Source organism: Lytechinus pictus, chromosome 1 (genome assembly GCF_037042905.1).
Source record: "Lytechinus pictus isolate F3 Inbred chromosome 1, Lp3.0, whole genome shotgun sequence".
Lineage (NCBI taxonomy): Eukaryota > Metazoa > Echinodermata > Echinoidea > Temnopleuroida > Toxopneustidae > Lytechinus > Lytechinus pictus.
The window spans coordinates 36,078,248-36,095,774 of NC_087245.1; the positions used below are offsets into that span (position 1 = coordinate 36,078,248).

A 17,527-nucleotide genomic window follows, 5' to 3' on the forward strand; every position below is an offset into this window, starting at 1 on the left:
CTATGTTATAGAATTAATATTGAGATATATATATGCACAACTCACCAATCAAAATGAGAGCGTGCATCGCTAGCAGATACGTTTTGACAATTTGACCTGAATAGGGATATGAGAACTTTATGAAATACCGGAAAATATTAGGTCCTGACAAATCAAATTTTGCGAGCGCGCAGCGCGAGCAGAAAATGTTAATATACAGACCATAAAACATAAATTTTACAGAGCACTTTTTAAAAATCAATTAGTAAATCAAACAAAATAATAGAAGTTCGATTTCCGAGCTGAAATATGTTTTGTATATTGACTTTAAATTTGAAATTTAAGCTCCATATTGAGCAATTAATATATGTAAATCACTTAAAAGGCAATGCGAGCGCGAAGCGCGAGCGATATAGTGACATGAAAGATTTTTTAAATTATTTTACAAGTCTTCCCCTCATCTTATTTTATTCACTCTCTTTTCCCTTTTTTTTCTTTTTTTTTCTTTCCCCCTCTTATTCTTTTTTTTTCTCCGCCAATGGGGGGGGGGGGTGGACCCCTCGGGCCCCCCTCCCTGGATCCGCCTATGCCAAGGGATTATGATATGACCAACAAGATCCCCACCCCAGTACAGACACAGCGAAGAAGTTTTATTTTCCTTGATAGGATCGACGGACTTAAAAAAAAAAAAGTCGAGGTCGCTCGCACACAGCTGCAGATTGCTGGGGCCGCTTTCGTGTCGCCCACTTGATGTGATGCGCCATATGTAAAACGCATTTTAAATAAATTACCTGCAAACATACTGGTATTTTATCAATCCCTTAAAGTAAACAAAATCATCGTTCATAAAATTATAAGATATAACATGAAATTGCATCAAAACTGATTTTAAAGCTAGCTAACAAATTTTATTTGTTCATCATATATTTCAGAAACACCCCGCTTATAGCGGGGCGACACGGAAGACGGTCCTTGGAAAGACCCTCTCGTGCAATCGGCCCATCGGCCCCAGCCTGCATGTTGCACCCAGCTCAACTCATGAACTTTGACCTAATTTGCCTGCGATCGCGATCCTATATCCGACGAGCTAAGCTAGCTAGCTAGCTGTACTGTACGTTGCCGAGAGACGATACGCTGTCTGTGTTTACCGTTTTGTTCTGCTACAGCCTACGCAACGGAGTGGTAATGTACGAAAATTACGGTTTCTTTCTCTTGCTTGCTTTTCAGATATTATGAAAAACTAGTTTTGCCTTCGTTTTACATGTAAAAGATATAAATACCGTGCCATAAAATCGATAACTTTCCTTCTTAGTACCGGTACGTTTGCTTGTTGTCTAGAAAATTAAGTGTAGTCCCACGTGTTTATATTTTTGTAGAGGTCTGACACTGAGTGACAGTTTTTGGCAGAGAAGCCAGTGCCAGTGGCACTGCCACTGCAGTGCCGAACAGCGAAGGAACTGAATCTCACTTCTCAGATCTCCGAACTCCGAACAGCGGAGGAACTGAAACGAGAGAGAGAGTGGCAGTGCAGTGAGTCTAGACCAAAGTTATGATGGGGTGACCTAGTCTTGAGGACTCCATGATGATGTCTTTTTTAATACTTTGTCTTTGTCTTTGACATACCGTACGGTACTTCTTCATCATTCAGACATTCGAGTCTTCAACCGCCCTTCATATATTAAGAGACACATGTAAACAAAGATGGATTTCCCTAGGAAATCCATCTTTTAATATAAAAATCAGGTAAATTGTTGTGATTTTATTAATCTCTACACCTTCCTACGCCTAATGCGTAGGAAGGTTTTAAAAATGGTCAATTAAACTGTTAAAAAATGAAGGTTTCTTACCAGACCGATGTCGTGTAGATCCCTCGATCCAAATGTACACAACGCAAATACAGTAGGGTCGACCCTTGAACCGCTTATGTATGACATACATCCGGTTAGCGATGCCGTTTTGAAGAACAATTTATAGATAAAAATTATTATTTCACAAATACTAAAATCTATTACGTGATTATAAATAATTAGCATTATACTAATCTCAGGAAATGGTTCCTCAACAGAGAACATCTCCCTTTTTGTTGATTACCACATTAAGCCCCTTGTCTCACGTGCACCCTCTTACATCCACGACACTCCAGACTTTCTCAGGAAACTAAATGTTATCAAGGACCAGATACCCGAGACTGCGATCATCGGCACTTTCGATGTTTCTTCACTGTACACCAGCATTCCCCACGATGAAGGTATCCAAGCATCATGTGAAGCCTTGGCCGCCAGTGGCCATTCCAGTCCTCCCATATCCGATATCAAATCTCTGATGTCTCATGTACTAACAAAAAACAACTTCACATTCATGGGCAAGCACTACCTACAGATATTCGGTACAGCAATGGGCACCCGGATGGCTCCTTCATTCGCCTGTCTCTTCATGACCAAGCTGGAACAGCAGATGTTAGATTCAGCCCCCTGTCGCCCATGGATTTGGTGGCGTTACATAGACGACATTTTCTTCATCTGGACCAGGGATGAAGACAGCCTCCATACATTCATTGACCACATCAATTCCTTCCACAGGACCATCAAATTCACTTCTGATTTCTCCCAACAGGAAACCCACTTCCTTGATGTTACAGTCCAGAAAAAGTCTAATGGTATCACCACTACCCTATACTCTAAACCCACAGATACCCATCAGTACCTCCACTCATCCAGCTGCCACCCCCGTCACTGCAAAACCGGCATCGCTTTCAGTCAAGCCCTCAGACTTCGCCGTATCTGCTCCGAGGACCCTGATTTTTCCTTCCATGCCAGGAATTTGCAGAAACATCTCTGTGCCAGGGGCCACGGGGCCAGGGCAGTCCAACTGGCAATTAACAAAGTACGTTCTCTCCCCAGATCTGAAGTTCTCAAACCAAAAAGTGACAAGGAGACCACCGACAGAATACCGCTTGTGACCACCTTCCATCCGATCTATCCCCTCTCCGCAAAATCCTGTGTGATAACCACCACATTTTACACACTTCTGATCGTCTCCAACAGGCCGTTCCCGATACTCCCCTTCTAGCATACCGATGCCCACCGAATCTCAGGGACCTCATTGTTCGTGCTGAAGTGCCCTCCCTCACTAACCATTCTTCTCCCATACAGCATGGCACCTTCAAATGCACCAGCAACAGGTGCATCATATGTGAAATACACCTTCACGAGGGCGATACTTTCACCAGCAACTCTACCAGCCTGTCTCACCAAATCAAGGGCAACATCACATGCACTACCACTAATGTTGTATATCTCATCACTTGCAGAGTTTGTAGGGTACAATACATAGGGGAAACCAAGACCACACTCAAGAAACGATTCTACGGGCACAGATCCACCGTCAACACAGCAAAGCTGGACACTCCAGTTGGCCGCCATTTTAACCTCCCCAACCACTCCATCACTGACATGATGCTACAGGGCATAGAATCTTTAGGTACCCGTCCTGACTCAGTCCGTACTAGCAGGGAGAAGTTCTGGATGAGACGACTTCGCACCACCCAAACTCATGGCCTGAACATCCAAGAGGGGAACGACTGATTATTCTTTCCTATCCACTTTCAATTTATAAATACATATAATTTTTCCCCTCAGCTCTTTTGAATAGTTACATTATAGTTTCTTCCTCTACTTTCCTCCCATATCTCATACAAGCTCAGCTCCAATTTTTCCTTCCTTATTCAGGCGATATAATAATTATTATATATATATATTTGTTTTTTCTCCACTCACCTCTTTTAGATTTACCACATTTGCTTATTTACATGTATACTATGGTTTCTTCATAATACACCCCCTCTCTTCTATATTTGCTTTTACCTTTTTAGGCAATTTGCTTCCTCTTTTTCACATATACAGGTTTTTTTTTTGTTTTTTTCCTACTATATAGTCTTATGTTTTTTTCCCGTCACACCTAGCGGATTACAATATCAGTTACACCATATGTGTATTTATATTTTTTCATATACATTTCTTTTTTGGATATATTTATATACATATCACTTATAGATACATATTTACACTTACCTTCTTCTCTTAGTTTGTTTAATGCTTTTTCATATATACTTATATGTCTTTTGCACATTATCAGTTGTTCCCCATTCTTTTCCTTTCCCCCCCCCCCCCCCACTCTTATGTACCAGTTTATTATGCCTTTCTTTGTAACCTGTTTGACCCACCTCTCACTAATTCTCTTGTTATTCATCCCATTATCACTGTTTTGTTCCAGATCCTGTTTGATGTTGCCTGCCTCATTATCTTAATCCCTCTTGGCTTGAGGTCTTGTACTGGCCTTACTTACACTAACTTCCCTTTGTGTCTGCCTACTCTCTTTTTCATCCCCTTCACTAACCTGATTGGTCTTCTCTACTCACTAATGCCCCTTTTGTCTCCTTGTTTCTAGTGTTGCTGTAGCTTGTTTGTGGTTTATATTATGGTTGTTCCACTTTATATGTTTGTCATTTTGCCTCCGACGAAGATTCTGCTAGGATCGAAAGCTTAGGCCCCTTTTTGACTTTCTAATTTACTCCATTGGCTCTCTTTTATTAGATAAGCAGTTTTCAGCAGCTTCTTTTTGCCAATTATTTATGATCACGTAATAAATTTTAGTATTTTAGTAAAAAAAAGTTACATAATCAGGTAAAAATATGGCTGTCAAAAAACAATTAATAAAAAGATAAAATTAAATGTTTTGTCAAGACAGCCACGGGCCACCACTACATTAAGTAAATCATTTTCCAAGCAGATATCATTAAAAATGTGTGTACAATGTGGTACTGACTGATTCTATAGCATTTTGGGCGCTAATGCAGTTTCGCACTGGGCGACTTCAAGAAAATTTCCCCACATAATTTAATTCAATCACAGAATATCAACATTTTAAGTCTTTTTAGAGAAAACCAATTCAAATAATAGAGCTCAACCAAATCGCTGGCAAGATCGTAGACTACAAATTTATTGATGAAAATGTAAGGTACATGTACAACTGTACATTAGGTTAAGGTGTTTCCCTGGTATCGCAATCTCAAAATTCTATGCCTATCAACAAACGTGTGATGTGCAGGAAAAGGGTTCTTAAAAAGTGTGATCTTATTTAGCACATGAAAGTTTTGTGGAAATTTATGCAAAAGGTCAAATCAAATCATTAATTTTTTCCTGATTTTACCGTGAACTGGTATATGTTTTGATGTTAAATGCATGTTTAAAAAACATATATTAATTACTTTTTATCCACAGATATCCCTAGAATGGTATAGATTGACACGAAAACGTCCACCATGGATTTGGAAACGATTGAAGAGATTGACGATGCTGCCCTTTCTGAGTTTGGTAAGGAGACAGAAGAGAGGGAAGAACTTGAAAAAGAGTCTGAAGACCTGAAGACAGAAGTGCCAGATGACGTCGATGAGAAAACGGATGGAGATTCCTCGGAGAAAAGAGAGGATGAGAACGCAAATGAAATAATTTTGACTTCTGGTGAAGAAACTCGTCCGGTGAATACAGTTGTGGATTCAGATATGCAGACATGTACTCTTGACGAAGCACATGAAGTTATTCAAGAAATCTCAAATGAGGAAAATGTTGCCCCTGCACCATTGGATGTAAGTTCATTGGTATACAGGGATACTCATGGCAAGTTTTGTTTGGATCTATCAGAAGAGGACATCAGCGTGATACCCTCAGACACCTTTGAGCTAGATTTCTTAAATTACTTTGCAGTGACATGTTTACCTCTGTACAAGATCCCATCTGGTCTCAGTTACCTTCGGCAGCTTGATGCCTTGATACTGCGAGAGTGTTCTTTAGCAGAGTTCCCAAAGAGTATATGTGCATTGCCGCTCCTGGAAAACTTAGACTTGAGCGGAAATGAAATCCTGGAGATTCCGACGGAAATAAGAATGCTATCCTCGTTGCGACAGATTGACCTATCAGACAATCAACTTACCGTCTTACCCGATGAATTCTGCCACCTGCGTGAACTCATCTGCGTCTTTCTCTCCCAGAACAAATTGACCAGCCTGCCCACCAACATCTCGCATCTTCGCAACATCCAGGTCTTTGAGATGAACAATAACATGTTGAAATGGTTACCGAAACAAGTCTGTCTCTTGGATCAACTTGTGAAGCTCAGTCTTTGTGGGAACTACCTTCAGACGTTGCCTGCGGACATCGAGTACCTCTTTAATCTCCAGGAGTTGCATCTCGAACAGAACAGCTTCTTCTACCTCCCCATCCAAATATACTGGCTTCCGGAGCTGGAGGAACTGTACCTGAGTCAGAATCATATCCAGGAGATATCTCCAGAGATTCAGAAGCTCACTAAGCTTAAGGTCTTAGATCTGAGTAACAATGAGCTAAGTACAGTCCCACAAGAGATATGTCTTCTCCTAAACTTAGTATTTCTTGGTCTCAGCTCCAACAGGCTAACATCTCTCCCAGACAACATGAATAGACTTTACAAGTTGGTGGAATTCTTAGTAGGTATGTAATCTTTATTTATTATTATCCTTATTTACATGTTTGTTAAGTGAAAATTGGTATAATTGCTTGAATGTAGAATTTAGTGATAATGAAGACTCACTAGTTTGTAATTCATACACTCATTCATTCATACATTCATTCATTCATAATCTGTCTTGGAGCATGGTACAGTGTTTTTTTTTAAGTATTTACATCATGGGTGGTATACAAATGAGGGACTTGATGATAAAACACACACCCTTGCTATTTCAAATGTTGTAGAGGTCATATGCCTGAAATTATCATGTTCTCATTGATAACTGTAAGAACCATTTGAGGATTCACTTTCAAACTACATGTAGCTAATACAAGAGGGTGGGGCCACTTTATCTTTGCAATGTTTATTTTAGCTAATGTATTTTTAAATGAATCTAACTCCAAATGTTGAAATGAAAAGCAAGGAAAATACAATAATCATTGATACTACATGTAAGTCCCGAATTCTCAAAGGTGATTTTGAAAACCCAAGGTTGAGTCCATGGTTATGCAGATTTCTTGTATTAATTACGCTTATTTTAACGCGTATATTAAAAAATGTCCAATGCTGATGCGTGCTTTTGTCCCAGTGCGCAAAATTGACGCCTGTTACAGTGGTTATCCACGCTATTGTATTCATGAGTCCACTGTTTTGAATTAATGACTCTCTTCAAACAGTGGACTCATGAATAAAAAAGCGTATCTAACCATGGTAACAGGCTTTAATTTGGCGCACTGTGACAAAAGCGCACATCAGCATTGGAAATTTTATACATGCGCCCAATACGCGCTAAATTAAGCGTTATTTATACAGGAAAACTGCATACACCATGGATTCAACCGTGGGTTTTCGAAACCACCTTTGTGAATTCGGGCCTAAGAATCTCACAGCATTCCTGAAAATGATGTGCAATAAAATGATGAAATATTTCATAAGACTTTGTTGACCACATTTTATATTGTCCTTGAAAAGATATGATAAGACGTCAAACAAATTAGTAAAAAGGAAACATGTCATTCTAACCACGTAGAAGTGAACTACACACCTCCAGGGCATGTTTTGAAATCAAAAGCAAGGTTTATAAGATAAGTTAAGCAGAAAATAATTTTAAGACATACATCCCCGGCCTCGTGAACCCTCAGGCTTGTGGGAAGCTGATTTTTCACTGAACAGTTTTGGGAGGTCACAAATACTCCCCAAAGATAATGACTCCACACAATTTCTTTTCTTTATAATTCAATTCATTTTTTTTCAGGAAATAACGAGCTGACAGAAATTCCCGATGACATCTCTCTCCTGTCCGAGCTTCAAGTCCTTGATCTGTCCAATAACCATATACCGGATCTACCTGTTGAGATTGCAAGTCTAAAGCAGGTAAAAGAAACTCATTAATTTGTGATAATTGCTGTGAAGCCAGAATGCTCAATTGACCTGTAATCACCATGATGGTTCCATGACATTTGCTCTGGCGACAATTGCTCTGCTGTAAATTCCATACACTAAAGGAATGGTCAACTTTAACCGTGGATTCAACAGTGCACTATACCCTATCCTAAACCTAGGATGAAACCCTATTGCAACCCTAACCCTATATCTTAGACAAAATGAAGCCAGGAGTGTGTTTCATAAAGCTGTTTGTAAGTTAAGAGCGACTTTAAGAATGACTGGTGGTCCTTTCTTATGGAAAGTGATTTTCACCTTTAAATGTTCAATGGTGATTATTTAGCGCGTAAGAAAGGTTCACCAGTCTTTCTTAAAGTCGCTCTTAACTTACGAACAGCTTCATGAAACGGCCCCCAGCAGCAATTGTCAGCGGAGCAAATCAGTGTAGTGTCACCCACCATGATATATCTGGCAACTTATATCCCTAGTTTGGAATCTACCATTTAAAGAAACAAATCAGAGCTCATCTTGAGTATGGGATTAGTGGGATTTGTGTGTGTGTGTGTTTTTTTAAGGGGGGCAGCCATTTGCAGAATAAGTAAACATCAGATTTAAAACCAATTGTGTTCCATTGGTAAAACTTTTTGACTTTGACAATTGATTTTATGAGCCTCCCCTCCCCCCCCCCCCCACCTCCTTTCGAGGTATACCACACGGTCAAGCCATCCTTTATCATATAAGATTCTTGTAATAACCAGTCCACAGTTGTTCTCAAGAAGTACATTGTTGTGACTTTTTGTTTGGTCTTTATTCAATGCAGGTATATGTGCTATCGCTGCAAGGAAACCAGATATCTAAGTTCCCACCTGGTGCCTGCCTTCTTAGCCAATGTCAAGAGTTGACATTTGACAGGAACTTACTTAGTAGACTACCCAGTGAGGTCAAGCACATGAAATCATTACAGAGTGTTACAATCACCAACAATAGGTAATATTGTGTTAATGCTCCTATTATCTAGTTGCCGTACCTATTCAGTGGCACAATATGCAATGCGTCTCACAAAAAAGAGGAAACCGGGATTCCCACTTATTTTTAAAAAAAAAGCTCAAGAATTAATAGTCTTTCATTTACATCATCTTAACCCTTTGAAGCCAATAGGTCGCAATACCGGCCTACCAGTGAACGCGCATATACCCGATAGGCCGCAATACCGACCGGCCTGAAGCCATGTGACTTAAAAAACATGGGTTCTAAATGTCAGGTGATCTTTTTAAAATAACGTCATCTTTCTAGTACGTGGAGAGATATTTAGTTGATAATTTCAGTCAGGATAGGTATTGATTTCGGAAGGTTTTAGCTCTTTCAAAACACTCCTCAAATCTTACCTCATTAAGCAGTCCTCTTAATTCCATATCCTGTTCTCTCTCACTTTTTTTCTTTTTTTGTTCTTTCCAATGCGCTTAGAAACTGTTGTATTAAGCGCTATACAAATGTTAATTATTATTATTATTTTAGCATAAAAAATGGCCAAAATATGCCACTCTACTGCAGTGGCTCCTGTGGCATGTGCGGTAATACACTGTGTAATGCATGGCGAGGCACATGCTGACTATGGGGAAGCTATTGATAAATCTGACATTAGTCAGAACAGTGATTTTGAGCCCAAAACAGACACTAAAAATTAAGTTGATATTTCTGTCTGTAGACTAGGTCTGCGAGAAGCTAAACAACTTCAGCCGGCTTGGTCTGGGTACTAGCGGGGGGGGGGGGGGGGGTCGGGTAAAGATGTCGTTGGGGCTCGAATCATGGGAGTTTGTGAATGTGGCTGATACGTGCAAATAATTCAGGGTATTGGGAATGGCCACCCCAAATAATTTAGGGTTCAAAGGGTTAAAATTTGGCTTTTCCTCTTCATTTTGATACCAAATATGACATGGATAGTTTACCCATAGATAAGCAAGAAGAGAGTTTTCAAATTCAATGTCAAAACCAAGTAGCCACTTTTCTGGAGGGCACGTTTCTTTATATGACAGCATAAAGTGAAAGGAGAAATCTGAAAAGGGCACAATAAATCTCCAAGGTAGGAAAGGAGAGGGGCATGCTTACCCATTCAATGTCCGTATATTTTTTTTTCTATTTACGCCCTGAAATTTCAATTAGCTTTTTGTTTTATATCAGTCACTTTATTGATGGTTTCATATTTGCTAATTTTACATGTTCAATATTGGCAGATTTAAATTTTGTATATTTTTTGGAAAAGGGTGCTTTTATGCTTCTTCTGCAAAGGCAGAATTTTGAAATACTCAACTTAGATGCATTTACACCAAGAACTTTAAAATGCTTCGAACTATTTTCACTATTTTCAAGGCGAAAGCTGGCATATTTTTTCAAGATTTGATTAGAATTATAGAATGTTCACTTCCATTTAATAAAAAAGAAAAATTCAGGGTATCCTAGTTACAGCACAAACAGGCAAACAGTCATTGCATAACTTCTAAAAAGCTTTCTGATCCCCCCACCAAAAATATTTCATGCAGCATCATATCAGTGATTTTCATTTTGACAAGCATCAATAGCTCTTGACAGTGATATCACCAAGGTTATACAACCAGTAGGACACCTAATACAACACTCTTCTGAACGTTTAAACGAAAGTATTAATTCTCTTTGAATTGCTGACTCTCCTCTTTTTTAGACTTGAACAGTTTCCTAAGGAGTTGTGTGAAGTAAGGACGCTTCAATTCTTGAATCTGAGTCAGAACCGCATCAGTTCCGTACCAGCCTCTGTGCGCCGTCTCCAGAATCTTGAGAAGTTAATCCTCGACCACAACACCTTCCCAGCGATTACTCCGGAAATGTGCACACTCAAGAACTTGGTATCCCTCAGCATGTCGGACAACCAGATAAAAGAGATCTGTGAGGAGGTCAGTATGTACCAACGGTTAGAGGCCCTAGACCTTTCCAACAACAAGTTCCCGGTATTTCCTCCGGAGATCTGGACCATCCCACGGCTCAGGATCCTACACTTCATCCAGGAAAAGGGTGTCAAGGCTTCATTCCTGCAGCCTGCTATCTACAACTGCTCCGAACTCGAGGAGATCTACGTCCAGAACAACTGCCTGACCATGATCCCAAACACCATCAGAGCCCTATCCAAGCTCAGGGTATTCTGTGCTTCCGACAACTGCCTCATGGACATCCCGGATGTCTTTTGTGAGCTGAAGAACCTGGAGGTCCTGGAGCTTGAAAGGAATGAGATCAAGTCTCTGCCAATAAACTTTGAGATGTTGACCAAGCTACGGGTGTTAGGACTTGATGCCAATCCATTGGCACACCCTCCAAGTGAGGTTTGTGAAGGAGGAGCCATGGACCCAATCACCAGCTTTATCAGGAGAGCAGATGAAAGAGAGGGTGAGTTTCACAGAGGAGTGTTCTAGTACTATGACATAGGGATAGATATTGATTTCAGTTCAGTTTCAGTTTGGTTTTCCGCATCTCACAAATCAATATAGCATAACATTCGACAAGAAGGAACAAAACATAAATAATACTACTGAGGCTAATCGGACGCATTAATGAATCAACAATGCTACGCAAGGCTTTGAGATCTGACATGAGAGTTGGTAAATCACATAACAAATTATGCGTATTCTTACATATGCAATCAACAAACTTTAAAGGTCTCCATCGTCTCGTTTTATGAGGGAGGCGTAACAAAAGTAAATCATAAATAACTTCATTCTCACTATGGAGTCAGTTACCAGCAAATCTCATACTATTACCATGGTGGAGATAGGTGGAAGATATCATGGGTATATTAATTCTCTTTGAATTGTTGACTCTCATTTCTAAACTTGAGCAGTTTCCTATGGAGTTTTGTGAAGTTAGGACATTTCAATTCTTGGATGTTAACAATCATAACTCAAGTCTAGAAATGAGGGAAGTCGGCAATTCAAAAAGAATTATTCCTCATACTCATGAGGATCTTCCAACTATCCAATGTCAGGTTTTGATAATGATAAGATAGTACACTTCAGTAATTCAATAGAAATAAGACAATGGCAATGATATTTAAAATTGCAGATTAGAGACAAATATAGGATGATAAGAATATGAAGGGTAAACTATTTCAAAAGCACTGGTTGTAATAAATAGTTTCCCTACATGTATGAGTAACTATGAATAAGTATCGTTAATTTATTAAGTAATTTTTTTTTAAAGACTTTTGACTTTGCAATGTTTTATTCTTTCTCTGGAGACTTTGCTTCACAAGATGGTAACATGAGTAGCAGCAAATTTAAGAGTGTGAATAATCAATCAATTTAAATGTTTATTTTGATTGTTATTAGAATTTTTTATCGTTTGATTTAATAATTCCCAATCTCCTATTCTTTCTCCAGAGGCCTTGCTTCACAAAATGTTCACGTGCGTAGCGGCAAACCTGAGAGAGCGGGAGGCGCATGACCTGATGCGCGTCTTTCACTTCCCGAAGGATGTCATGACCCTGATAGAGAAACAGCATCGAGGATCCCCTCCGGATGCCCTGACCATGTCCGTCGTCAGACGGTGGCGGGAGGAGAAGGGACGTGCTGCGTCTCCCGATGAGCTGATACGCTATGTCGGGTTGATAGACATGCCAGTGGTGACAAACAAACTGAAGACAATGCGTGTGGACTCCCAGGTTCATAGGCTATGAGTTCATCGGAGCCGTTACCGGACTGTGTCAAGGTCGTCGTCAATCAGTAAAGAATCAAACAGTGTTGCACAAGCCTGAGCAATCGACCATAGCATCAATTTTCGTGATTGAATGCACTAAATGATAATTGCGATTAATCATAGAAACCATTCCCATGATCAGTTGTCAGGTCGTGTATTGTGGGACCATGATCTTATGATCGTGGATATTGAGAACATTGGCCTGTTTTGTAAGGATTTGATGATTGATCAAATTAAATTACAAAGATAGAAAGCCAATGATGTCATGTTCTGTTCCTGAGATTGGTTGAATTGATGACATTTATGGAGAGCAATATGGTCGGATAGGTAGCTTCTAGGTGATGCATTTCGGCATGGCTTGCTTTCGATAGTTGGGATTGATTTGAATTTATTGCAATTCTTTATGAGGCTTGGTCAGTGCTTCACATTTTATTTCAAGGCCAAGAGCTCTGAAGGAGGTAATCATTAGGCATATTCACATATCTGCCAGATCAGAAAAATAGCCATCAATTATGAGAACTTTTCCAGGCTACAAATTACCTCTTAATAGATTTTACTCATTCAGATTCGCCTGAACAAAATAGTACCCTCAGCATTATCACAAAAGTATTGCATCCCTTTCGCAAACAATGCATATTTTTCTTGTGTAATTTGACTCTCAAAATTCGGAAAAGTGCCTTCTAATGTATGTGTGTTAGATTTTTAAGATGAATAACAATTCCACGTTAAAAAAAAATTGGTTGGCGGCGTAGTCACAGCATTTTTAAAGGTGGGGTTAATTTGCACCCCCCCCCCCCCCGGAAACTCAGAAACTAAGATTTAAGCACTACTGGAGAAACAAATAGCTACATGTATTTTTATCAAACAAAGGTACTGTACATAAGGATTCAATTAAGTCTAGATCTTTAGATAGAAAAATGCATCTTTTTTCTTACATCATTTTGAGAATTTCAAGTGAAAGCTGATGTGCATTCAGACCAGTGTTTCTTTTGCTTTGACCACTGCCAATACAGACAAGGAAGTGAAATACCATTACATGACATGATCAAACCCATAATACAATGTACATTTACATTTTAGATGCTTATATTTTCCTTTGATACCAGTATGTATTGATACATGTATGTCGTATCACACTTTTTGTATTGCTGCACCAAAAGATGAATCAAAACACAAATTTGATTTCAAGTGCCTTCTTTATTATTCGACCAAAGTACTATTCACATGACACATATGTACTGTTCTTTCAGTTTACAGCTGCTTGATGGCAATCAAATTGCCTGTTTTTGATAAACTTGCTCTAAATGATATGTACATATACATGTAGGTATATTCACATTACATTCTATTCACATTATCTCTATATTGTTAATAGCGATGTCTTATTGAGCATACATACCGTCCAGAGATAGTGCAGCATCAGTTCCTTGGGATATACACAACTAAATATAAAAAAAACTACAAACATAAATGTAAATGAAGTCAACAACTTAGAGATCTTCAGTTACTACAAGTTTTGCATCATCACCCACTGAAATTCTAGCTACATCCTGGTGGGGCCTGGTGCCCTCCTGTTGCTGCTCCATTCACCAACAATTTAAGGGGCAAGCCCGGTCAGCTCAGAACTCTGAGCTCTAGCAGCCCCCATAGGAAGCTACAATGTAGTCAGACCAGTGAGTGATGATAAATAAAGTGCACTTTACATTATACAAAACAAATTCAATTTCTAATAAATATGGACTTAGTTGTCAAAAGCATTTAAGGTTGAACATTTACATTCTATTCACACTATCTATGTATTCAGTACATTATATACATCTTTGAGCCTAAAGAGTATCACAGGAGATTATAATATCTCATGTTCACGCTATCTTTGTATTCAGTTCATTTGAGCCTAAAAAGTGTCACAGGAGATTATAATATCTCATGTTCACACTATCCATGTATTCAGTTCATTATGTACATCTTTGAGCATAAAGAGTATCACAGGAGGTTATAATATTTCATGTTTTTTAAAGAGGCTTCATTTTTGCTTGCTTATCCCTGCCATGCTCGTGTAAAGTCATGAACCTGTATTTGAAGTCTAGCCTAATTTAAGTCATTGTCTAAGTACGTGCTAAATTATGGGAAGCCAAATACATCATTACTTGTTTTACAGTGTATGTTTCTTATATCTGCATGTATTGTCCTCATGCTGGACAAAGACTTCTAATTATCATTCACAAAAAGTATATTGAACCTCTACTGTTAAACAAAAAATATGCCACACTTGGCTATCCATAGTTAAATCACAACTATGGATAGCCAAGCATTTAATGTTAAATCCTAGTTCAGGACAAGGATTCAGCGAGGCTATATATACTCTTCATGATATATAATATGAGTAAATTGATTATATACCTCATTCTCATCAACACCGACAGTCAATCCAATGTGAACATTCCACTTTTTCGATTCCATCATGGTTCTGCATTTTTGTGACGATTCCGTCTGTTGTTTTACATCACCCCATTATATTTGTTTCATTTAGATATCATGCTGCATTGTTCCAGGGTCAGAGGTTAAGAATATATATAATATCTGTTATATGTTTTATTATTTTGTGGGCCTATTTAGAAACTAAACCTCTGGAACTATACACATGCTGCAAAGGTTAATTGTAGATATAATAGTTCTTCTTTCTTTCAAACCTCTGGATCTATACACATGCTGCAAAGGTTAATTGTAGATATAATAGTTCTCCTTTCTTTCAAAGTGTTTCAAGTATGTGATTTCAAGCACGTCCATCATAAAAAAAGTGCCTTTGTAACAATGCATTTAGTGTGATAATTTATATGAACAATGTAGGCTGGAGAATTAATGTGTATGTTTTCTTTCCTCCTCAATTAAGAGTGATAAATTCATGAATTGATTTTATATAGTTGTGAAGTTTCACTTTCAAGGTTAGAATTGTAGAAAACAATAACTAGTGGGTAATATTCTTTCACGGGGGTGGCTTTAATTTGATTAAGCTGCTTATGTAGTTTCACATGACTACGTGTAAATGGGATGAAAAATAAGTTGCCAAACGATTAATAAAATGAAATAGATCGTAATAACAATGATAACTGCATAAATATTATACAAATAATGCACGTAAGCGCGTGCATGCAGGGCCAAATAATGAACGATGGGCGAGAAGAGCCAATGGATATACCGCACGACCGAGTGCGGTATATCCATATGGCGAGTCGAGCACAGAGTTCATTATTTAGGTCCTCTTTGCACAAGAATGCGTGCATTGTTTGTTTTATACAACCCCTCTCCTCCCCCATGTTACTGAGTTGCCCCGATTGCTATATTTGATCTAAATTCTAGATAATTCCAGACCTCGTACTATCCTGCACTCTGACGTCAGAGTACAGGATAGTGCATTTTGGATGCAATAGTGCGATTTGCTGAATATCATCCGATTTGGACCAATCAGATTACAGAATGTTCTTGGGAGTTGTATAAATGATAATGATAGTAATGTGTGCCTTGAGTGTCATGTTATTTTTTTTGGGGGGGGGGTTCAAATGAATAAACTTGAAACTTAAACTTTTTAAATTATCGGCAAATGTGTGTGCTTTATATATATTAAATTATTATTGTTATGTGTGAAGGCAACTTTCAGAGAAGATATTAAATTGATTTTTTCACTGGCATCTCCTTAGAATGAGAGAGGTGCAAAGATAATTTAGATTAATAGGGCTTATATTTTGGTATTAATTTGATGGATGATTTTAGAAATGACCCAGAGTTCATTTTGGCTTTCCATAATCCTTTTATGAAGAAAGTCATGCATAACCATAGAAACATCAATATTGAATTTAAGACAATTTTTCGAATTGGCAACATTATTTTTTTATCATTGTAGCATTTACATTTAAAGAGATTAATAAAAAAATGCCATTTGAAGTTGCCCATTTGCATGGAAAATGTTGATTTTAACATTTCCTTGACATTGCTAATTTTTAATTAGTTAATGCAATGAAGTACAAATGAAAACTGAGCTCCATAAGTAAGTTTGTCGATTTGATCTTCTTATGTATGATATTCATGAAACCATCAGTGTAAACATTGTCTTTTGGACATACTCCTGGTATTTCAACCAAACCCTGTAAAAGTGACACTTGACAAATTGAGTATGTTTTTAACAATTGTTGTGCTATAAAGCATTTTTTATTGTGAAGAAATTGGTGTTGTGTAGCTTGATTTTTTTTGACAAAGGTTTCCTTAACCTTAGAAATAGTGCAGTATAATAGATTATTACATCTGCTTATGTTTGTAAGAAATGAATGGATCATGTTGATGTAAAAAGTCTTACCAGTGCATATTTGTGTAAATAACTGTCTATATCAATTTATATATTTGTGTACTTTTGATATGTGTCTGTAAGAAGTAGGCTTGTTTATTGCATTGATGCTTTCATTTTAACCAGTTTGTCTGCCTATAGCTGCCAATTTTGTGGATTTTATCCTAATCCTTATGATTATTTGCAAAATAGCGCGCTATTTATGAATTACCCCGCTACTTCGCAGGCGCAGACGCGCTCGGGATTATTTATTTTGCAATAATCCCAAGTTGACTTGGGATTGCAATCTCAAGATTAATCCTGCAAACTAGCTTGATAATTGCGTCTCCATTACAAATAATCTAGAGATTGTTCAGATCGGGATAATTTGCCGGATCAAAAATAGCGCGCTAATTTGAAAACTCGGGCTGGTGCAGACGGCCCTATTGTTCCTCTCTGTTAAAGGCGATTTTTATAGTGAATTATAAATATATGTACAATTCCGTCCATTATCATATGAAATGCTATAATAAAATCATCCTGTGTTTAAATAAATGTTTTACATGTTGCAATGCATGGCCGATTTTTTTTTTT

At 38.2% G+C, this 17,527-nt stretch overlaps 1 protein-coding gene across 1 annotated transcript; it reads left to right on the forward strand.

Moving 5' to 3' along the window:
* Positions 1-1,054: 1,054 nt before the first annotated feature.
* LOC129261878 (leucine-rich repeat and death domain-containing protein 1-like) lies at positions 1,055-17,488 on the forward strand. The gene is made up of 6 exons (XM_054899906.2): positions 1,055-1,166; positions 5,259-6,503; positions 7,775-7,893; positions 8,723-8,889; positions 10,598-11,313; positions 12,303-17,488. Exons 2-6 carry the CDS (start codon positions 5,300-5,302, stop codon positions 12,596-12,598), a joined length of 2,502 nt encoding a protein of 833 aa, XP_054755881.2. The 5' UTR covers positions 1,055-1,166; positions 5,259-5,299; the 3' UTR covers positions 12,599-17,488.
* Positions 17,489-17,527: the final 39 nt, after the last annotated feature.